The sequence below is a fragment of the Acyrthosiphon pisum genome, chromosome A2, assembly GCF_005508785.2.
Source record: "Acyrthosiphon pisum isolate AL4f chromosome A2, pea_aphid_22Mar2018_4r6ur, whole genome shotgun sequence".
Classification (NCBI taxonomy): Eukaryota; Metazoa; Arthropoda; class Insecta; order Hemiptera; family Aphididae; genus Acyrthosiphon; species Acyrthosiphon pisum.
Window position 1 is genome coordinate 29,864,591 of NC_042495.1, and position 9,504 is coordinate 29,874,094.

A 9,504-nucleotide genomic window follows, 5' to 3' on the forward strand; every position below is an offset into this window, starting at 1 on the left:
CTCCGCGGGTGGCGAGTCTCGCGGGCCTCCTAGATATCACTCATCATAGAAAACTTCTGAACACATATTTGAAAACAACTTCTTCACAATTTTTAAATTGGATTAATAATCCCAACGTGTATTCTGTAAGTATTCTTATCTATCTCGACGGATCTACGCTTTAGGAAAATACTGATAAGAAATGTGAACGCTGTCCATTCGAGTTTGCCTCCACGACGCTCGTATAATAATAATATTATTATAATATTTCATTTACCGACCAAACAGAATTTGTGCGATTCGTGCAGGCCGCAATGGCGCATAAAATTTAAATCTCTTCATAGGGACAGTTTTATTTTTGGTGTGAGAACATTGTTACGTCGTTAGACGTTTCCGTTTGGACGGTGAAAATGTTCGTACCTTTTATGTTATTATTAAAAGGAGAGTTGATTTTTATATTTGAAATTCTACTAGTCTTTTAAATTTTTCTTTGAACACCGAAAATTCTTTTGACAAACTTTTTTTTTTTAATTCGGTCGTCGGACTGGGCGTCAACCTTGGAGGTAGGTCGAGATCGGAATCCGCGCCGAACGAATTTACTTTGGAGTTAGTTTTTATTTTTTTTAGTTCAATTTGTCACTTATATATACCTATATATGCGTGTAAATAATATGTACGCGGCGTACCTACCTATAATGCAAATATTTTATTCTGTTATACCTAGTTATCTCTTTTTGTTTTGAAGAATAAAATTTGAACAAATATAATTCTTAAAAATGTTCAAAGCACTAGCTTTAGATTGAGAATATTCGCTTCAAATTCAACATCATAAATCTTTATTTCTAAGCTCATATTATACGTGTTTTCACATGTTCCGAGGGTCGCCTGTGACACTTTCTGTTTTTTTTTTATATCACACTCATCGCTCAGCTTGTCAAAGTCGCGTACTCTCGAAAGACGTCATAATGCCTGCAATAATAATAATAATAATAATAATAATCTAGGGAGCCGGTCTGCTTATCAGTACTCGTGATAACGGTATCAGTCGTGGGCCACGGTTAGGGCCCGCGGTATCAGTCGTGGGCCCCACGGCATGCATAGAAATGATAACGATAGCCGGCAAAACGTGTCGAGCGCAAGGTCTATCACGGTCGGTCGTCGCCAGTCGACGCGAAAAATTAAAATAATATTATATATGTTATCGTTGCATGTCGTACGTGCCGTTTAGTGTCTGCCTACCTACTCTTCGAATATATTTTATAACCAAGATTTGCTACAGGTAAAGTATAAAATATTTTACAAACAATCCAATATGCCATGACACCACATTATGTTAATTTTAAATTTCATTTCATGTAATATTTTATGTTTGTACATCGAGCATGGTCATACCTACACGTATAGGGTTTTTGCAAACGATCAAAGCACTCAAACCCGTTTAAAAGTCCTACGTAATAATATGACACTTTACAATGTACCTATCAAACGCCAAGAACCTACGAAAAAATTAATGATGTAAGAAGGCACCAATAGTGACACAAAGTACTTATTTTCAAATTTATTTTAAAGTAGTTAATTTTTATAATATTATCTCAATCTCAAAAATAAATAAGTATAAACTGAAAATTATATAATAATGTATTAGGTACCTACCTACCTTCTAACTTTGTTACTCGTCATTTTTATAATTTGCCACATTATTTTTAAATTTGAACCATATGGCATGTAAATAAATAAAATATAGAAAAAGAAACTAGTACAACTATTGTTTAGATACCTGTAAGTTTATACAAAGATAAGAGATAAATTACATTTTTGACGATACAATTTTTAAAACCATCGAAATTCCCAGTTTGATTCTTTTGTACTAAGATAATAATAATATACTATACTATAGTACCTAAATAATAAAATTTACATTTATAAAGGTAAAAATTGTGTTTCATTAAATTAGGTTAGGATGACCACATTTAATTACAAAAATAAAATAATGAGACTGACAGTTTTGGTTTAACACTACAAAAACAGATTTTCCTGAATTTGTAATATTTATATTATGAAATCACACCCTGTGTACCTCTTTGGAAAGGTATGTTGTTGGAAAGAGCGATAGTCATGCCGGCTTATAAGTTATAATTTCTCTGTGCAATAAGACATTTCTCATGTTTATTACTGATAATTATTGTTTGTTTACACTCGTTACTTGGTTTCAATGTCAAACTATAAGAATGTTGTTTTTTATTCGTTTCTGGAATAGGTTATTCTTTTACGTGCATTTAATTAACGGATGTAACAGAATATATAATTCAATAATAATTTAAACAAGACTGACTATCAGATAAAAATGTGACAAAAAGCTTGTTGGGACAACAGTGAATAGAGAATGGTGCTCAAAAAGAGATCTTGTTTAAATTTGACAAATGATCACGTGGTCGCCCTAGATTAGGTACATCACACATATTTAATGAATATCCAAACATTTGTTTTTTTTTTTGTAATTTTAAATTTAGTTTTAGATATTATAAATCTTCTGGTTCTTATTTTTGGTTCTAGATTTATATTTTTTTTTTAAATAATATTTTGTTGTTGTATATCAGATTGTTTTAATTTTGGCTGTCTTATATTTATACTATCATTGCAGTCTTAGGAACTATGTATATTTTCTTAAAAAAAATCGAAGGTTGTTCCCATTTTTTGTTTGATTATCGTACCTATTAGCAAATTGAAAAAATATCATATTTAAAATATTTATTTATTTTTTTGTTTCATTATTGGTTTTAATATTATTCCTATGTTATAATAACTTTGGTAAATTGATTTTTTGTATACATTTCTATTTAATATGTTTGATATTCTTAAATCATTTTTTAGAATTGTTGAACACACTTGATGTTGGTTATTGATTTAAATGGAAAATTAAAACACATGCTAGATAATTTACAACACTATTAAAGTGAAATAACCTATCATCAAATTTGAAGGTAAGGACATTATCTGTATTTGTATGTTGGTTTTGTATAATATTTACATTTTTAAATGAGTTATTTTTGGAATAAATGCTTATAGTAAACATAATAATGCCAAATAAGGTGGGCAACGCTTTGGTGTATTATAGATGTCGGGTTGTGGGTCATTGTAATGGATATATCAAAACTGAATTTATTGATAAAAATTAGTCTGTCAGCCTATAATAATGGCTATATTACAAAGGATATTTTTTAAGTATTTTTTTATTTATAAAAGATATTTACTCTAGGTACTATAGGTAATACAATAAGTTGAATTAAATTTGGCCGAAAATATTGCATTTGAAATTGTCGTTCCGTGTATATTTTATAAAATAAAATAATATTTTTTAAAAGTCTCAAGTACCGATGAATAATATTTTTAAATAACAACAAATTAACTGAAATTGTTATTCTTTGTTTAAAAATCTAATCTGTTCAAATTTAAACTTAAAGTATCTTTAAAAAAATACTGTTTATATATTTTTAAGATTTTTTGGTTACAGTATGAACTACTTATGAGAAACTTTGTTTTGATTGTTCAATCCTTAGCTATAAAAATGTATGTATTATACATTTTTAACTACAATATAATAAACAATAATAGTAGATAGTTATTATTCATAATATATTCAATAATTTTTGGAATAATTAGTTCAACCTGCCAAATCACTAATAGAAAAATAAATTGCTAATGGTTATATAAATAAAGGCTGACACAGCCTTACCTATTTCCTGTGTTAATTTATCGGACAGCCATATTATATTTGCTATGCAATGATACATCTTTAAAATAATAAAACTGAACATATTATATGTTACAGTGATCTACTCAATAACATGCACTGGGAACCTACTATACAACGGAGCAACTTTCCTCCTTTTTTTTAAATGATTCTGTAAAACTATATTTATTACATAATTAATTAATAGTACTTAATAGCCTGACTATGGTCTATTAGCAGGGCTTAACAAATTGTAGGGAGTACCTAGGATCATGCAATTAACCTATGTTTGTATTAAGCCACAGAAATGTATAGTACAAAAATGTTCATTAAATCATTATCTATTATTATTATTTATACATTTTTAACCATTCTTATCAAAATATTTATTTGTTTACTATTTTTTGTTTCTTTCAGATTATAACTGTTACAACAAACAATGGATTTAAGTGATGATGAAGAATTTTATGATTCTGATCAGAGTGATGTGGACGAACAAAGCTTACATACTATGCTCAGTAAAACTCTTTACGATAAAGACCATGAGTATGAAGAATATGGAGAACAAATTGCTGGTGAAGAAGAAGCATTAGGTAGTGTGCAAGAGGAAGTACTTGGTAAAGTCACCGATGATGTTGTTCAACAAGAAGTTGTCCTAGGTCCAGTGTATAGTGAGAATGAGCCAGATTTAACACAAAAATTAGAAGATGCTGAAAAAGTAGTTTTAACACCAGAAGTTATAGGGGAGTTAGAAAACAAACATTTTTTTGATGGACTTGATGATGATAATTTTGAACCATTAAAAAAAAAACAAAAAACAAGCAATGAAGATAATGCAAATCCTCATAAAACTATTATTATGCATATACCTCGATTCATTCGGTGTAACAAAATTAGTCAATCTATTCAAGTTCAGTGAGTTGTATTTTATAAATATAAATGAACAGTTAGAGCAAATTATTTACTTTTCGAAGTTGTATTAAGTTATACTTTTGTATTATTGCAGAAACATTGTATGTGGTGCAAACATGGGATGTCCTTTGGACTTGGTAAGAATTGTCATGTGGACTAGTAACTCAGAGTATAATCCACTGCGATTTAATGGACTAATTATGCGTCTTCGTACACCTAATGTCACCAGCCTATTATTTCCATCAGGTAAAATGATCATGCAAGGTGCTAAGGATGACCGAACGGGAAATTTAGGATGTCGAAAAGTAGCAAAAATCTTAGAACGCCTTGGACACAATGTTAGTTTTATATTATGTAAATCTTATATATATAATATTTATATATTATATTAATTAAATTAACTTTTTAGGTAAAATTTTCTGATTATACAGTGCATAATATTGTATGCACATGGGATGTTGGTTTCCCAATAATGTTGGAAGAATTAAATACTGCTCACTCACAATTTACCAGGTACTTACATTTTTTTTAAAAATATTTTCTTTAAATTTAAACTTTGTGTAAACCTTACTTAATAAACAATTTTAAAATCTAATCTTAAATATATAGTATTTTTCTCATTTTAATATATATGAAAAGTAAATTACAATTTTTAAATTTGTCTGAATAATTAAGTCCTAAATATAGTATATTTATGATTATTATTTTTCATAATATTCTGAATAACACTTAAAATATTATAAACAATGTTAAATTTCAATTTTAAGAAAAGTATGTTTTCACAAAACATTCCTTGAATATCCTATAAAAAAATGTAATTAAATAATATAAAATATATTTATGTGTTTAGCTTTGAGCCTGAAGTATTTCCTGCGTTAATTTATCGGATGGTCAAACCTCGAGCAGTGTTTTTAATGTTCGTAAATGGAAAAGTAGTTTTAACAGGTAATATTTCTTTGAAAAGTTCAAAGAACTGTTTGTCTTTATGTTACTATAGCTTAGGAAAAAAATTATTTACATAGTATGAAAAGGAATTTATAATTAATTAGTAAGGTTCTTAAGAGGACGTCGCAACCGCATTTGTTGTCTCCGTCTTACACACGTACATTTTTGTTTGTTAGTTTCAATAGGGCGCTGTCATTTTTGATATTAGAGTGAATTGACCTATTATCAAACTTTTAGGTAACAACATTGTCTGTGTTCTCTCGTTGGTTTTTTACGATATTTTAATTTTTAAGTGAGTTATGAGCATTTTAAAATATTAATATTTTACATATTGATATTTCACTTAAAAATTAAAATATCGTAAAAAATCAACGAGAGAACACAGATAATGACAGTACCCTATTGAAACTAGCGAACAAAAATGTCCTATGTCATACGTGAGTAAGACGGATACAACACATGCAGGTGCGACGTCCTCTTAAAGCTAATGTTTGAGCAGGACTCAGACTTTATGGCACTAAAAAGTGCCTTAAATAATATACTTAAAATATATAGAAAATAGCAACAAAAAAATTGTTTTATATTTATTTATTGGTTTATTACTCATTGGGTAAACTAAATCTTTGATTCTTATTGTTAAAAACTTTTTTTTTTTTTTTAAACTGAATATTATTTATTAGCTTATTATTTCTTCGGTATATTCAATTTTAAATTTAAGAAAAAACTTTAAAAAATCTACTTTCAATACAAATTACCAAAATTAGCACCAAAACTGAAAAAAATACTTTAATTACTAATATCTAAATTAATTAAAAAATTTAGTATTTAATTTTGTATTTGAAATCTATGATGCATAAAACACATGTATAGCTTTCTCTGCATATTATAATAATTAACAAATACTATACAATCTAACTCCTAATTATAAGTTCTTGTTTCCATTTTTTTTTTTTTTTTATGCCCATTCTTTATGTTATTCAGATATTACATAATGTATTTGAAATATTTCATAATATACAAATTACAAGGTGTTGCTTTGAATAGGGATTACCAATTATTTATTTTTTAGAATTAACAGCAGTCGGCTTTTTACGAAATTTAAATTTTAGTAAAGTATTTATGTGCGTTGTCATTTGATATTTTGTTTTTCGATAATCTATGATAAATGTAATACTTTCATTTTATATTCACCATATTTTTATATGCTTATATTTGTTCATAAGACTGCCATCAACTTTTATGTTTCAATTGCTTGCATTTATTTCATAATTTAAATCGAAATATTTTTCTAAACATTTTTGTGCATAGATAATAATTCTTTAGTACTGAACAAATAGAGTTTCATGTATAAGCGTTTTCATTATAGATAAAAATAGTGAAGTGATGAGAGAAACCTTTACTTATTGAAACGTCAAATGACTATTAATAAAAAAAACATTTTTATTTTCTTAAATTTATAAAATTAAAGTTATAAGTAGCCATTTAAAAATAAATACTTGTTAGAAGTGTCACCAACTAATGCAAAGATGAACAAATAAAGACAATATAATATTTCACAACTTCTTTACTTTAAATTAATAAAAGAAAAAGTCAAAATTGTAAAAATAAACCTGTTTAACCCTTTAACACCGTGTGTTGACATATGGCAACATAGATTTTTTACAATAATTTTTAAGATATAACATATTATGTTTTCAACAAAATGTTGGTTAAAATTGTAAATAAAAAAATTCCGGCGCTCATGGGTTAAGTGATGGTATATTATTTTATAATGTCTTTCTATAATATTGATGAATAATTGATTGTATTTATTTCAGGTCTTAAAACAAAATCAGATATAAAAGAATCTGTATTTTTGATGCAAGATGTATTAAACAGTTTCAAAAAAACTTGAAGCAAAATATCAATTTTAATTTTTAAGTCAGCCCTTTTAATTATTGAAATATACACATTTAGGTATTTAATATACTTAAGTCTTAAATATCATATACATATGTATATAAACAATTTGTTATCTTTAAAGAAAATCATAACCAATATTGTATCCTTGGTATTAAAACCACCCATTTATTTGAAATAAAATCATGTGCCTATAAAGAGTATAAAAGATATTTGTGTTAGAATATTAGCATGAAGTTACATATTAAGAATTAAATTCATTGAATTCTATTTTAAAAATTATGGTTTTCCTTGATAAGTAAATGGCAATAAGTTACTGTATTAAATTATGCATTGCAAGAACACGACATAGGTGAGAAAGGAATTAATAAATTAATAATCTTCACTAAATTTAAACAATTTTAGTCAATAATGAAATCAAAACGTACCTATTAGGTTCATTATTAATTTAATATAGATTTATTGACAGTTTCCTACTATATATTATAAATTTATAAATCATAATTGCATAACAATGATGAGCATAGGTTCAGTTATAATTTATTCACTTAATTGTTAATCTACTGTTGGTAACCAAACAATACTACAAAACACAAGTTGAGTGCTGCATGGTTATAATGTTTGTGTCTGTATAAACTATCTATTTTTTCTGACTATTCTTATTTTTAATTTAATTATATTTTCTCTCATACTTATACCACGACATACCTAGCTCAAAAAAATTCGATATATTTTGAGGGTTTTATCTTGTATAGAAAATAATTGAAATAATTGATATAAAATATTGATCTTACAATATTCAACAGTGGTCGAAATAATCAATTTTCAACGTCTATATCTTTACTATTGGGAAAGTGAACACAGTTGGTGCTTTTGAGGGGTTAAAATTTGAATATTCCTTATGATTTTCAAAAGAGTTTGGGGAAAAAAACTTAAAAAAGGGGAATTTTTATGCAAAACCAGTTTTTGACAAAATTGATTTTATTTTTTTTGTGTAGGTAACTGTAGACTCTGTGACCGTAGATATACACAATTTTCACTGAATGTTTGTATTGCTTTTTCTATTATAACATTATCAAAATATTTGGAATCGTTGTGAGCTATTTATAAGCATAAGAAAATATCGATTTTTATTAGATTTTTTAAAATTATTATCAATAAAAAATTGTTTGCTCGATCAAAATACTTGACAATTTAATACAAGGTTCCTAAGTTGTTGTTAGTGGAAATTAAAAAAATAGTTGAAGGTAAATCGACATTTATTATTTATGAGCGTCTGAAGTTAGAATTTTAACCGAATTCTTCAAATCACTTAAATTTCTGTGAAAAAACATTTCATAAAAAATCTTCTATTTATATCTATGATTTGAAAATTTAATATAAGTTTACTCAAAATATGTTTTTCAGCTTACCTTAAATAAAAAAAAAGATTATCAGAAAATCAAATTAATTTTTTATGAGTGTTCGAAGTTTAAATCATTTCGACATTGGATATTCACCCTTAAACTAACGAATTCTTGTCGAACAATTTTCTTATTTTGTTGTAGGTATCTCAAAACCGAATAACTGTAATTGTCATAAATAATTATTTTATAATTTTCTATACATGATGACATTGAAAAAATATTTTGACTTGTTTTGAGCTGATTATAGACATTTTCAATTTTTTTTTCTATAAATGTCAATAAAATTGTTTTCGTTAAGTAAAAAAACTTGAAAATTTAATACAAAGTTCCTTGTAAGTTATTATAATTAATCTTCTTCTTCTTTTCTAAAGGCTTAGCCTTGTCATTGTTAAAAAATAGATCTCCACTCCTCTCTCTCTAATGCCAGAGTCATCATATGTGAATACCCGTTACATCCAGCCATTCCAATCATCTCTCTTATGAATGTTTTCCTCGGTCTTCCTCTTCCTTTGCGTCCATTGATTCTTCCTTCTATTATGTTGATTATGAAAGGGTTATGTCTCATTAAGTGTCCTATAAGTTTTCCGCTTCTTGATCTAATGATGGATAGTAAAACTCACTTCATTATAATTA

At 26.8% G+C, this 9,504-nt stretch overlaps 1 protein-coding gene across 5 annotated transcripts; it reads left to right on the forward strand.

Annotated features, from left to right (window-relative positions):
* Positions 1-1,069: 1,069 nt before the first annotated feature.
* Positions 1,070-7,663, forward strand: LOC100164537 (TATA-box-binding protein-like). Of its 5 annotated transcripts, none has more exons than XM_008185438.3 (7): positions 1,070-1,258; positions 2,851-2,960; positions 4,127-4,624; positions 4,716-4,959; positions 5,031-5,134; positions 5,472-5,566; positions 7,384-7,663. In XM_008185438.3, exons 3-7 carry the CDS (start codon positions 4,149-4,151, stop codon positions 7,458-7,460), a joined length of 996 nt encoding a protein of 331 aa, XP_008183660.1. In that variant the 5' UTR covers positions 1,070-1,258; positions 2,851-2,960; positions 4,127-4,148; the 3' UTR covers positions 7,461-7,663.
* The last annotated feature ends 1,841 nt before the right edge of the window (positions 7,664-9,504 follow it).

Excerpts from the sequence above, each read along its gene's own strand:
- LOC100164537 (XM_008185438.3), top strand. The coding sequence starts at position 4,149 with ATGGATTTAAGTGATGATGAAGAATTTTATGATTCTGATCAGAGTGAT. Across the intron at positions 4,625-4,715 it reads AGTCAATCTATTCAAGTTCA|AAACATTGTATGTGGTGCAA; the intron begins GTGAGTTGTATT and ends GTATTATTGCAG. Across the intron at positions 5,135-5,471 it reads GCTCACTCACAATTTACCAG|CTTTGAGCCTGAAGTATTTC; the intron begins GTACTTACATTT and ends TTATGTGTTTAG.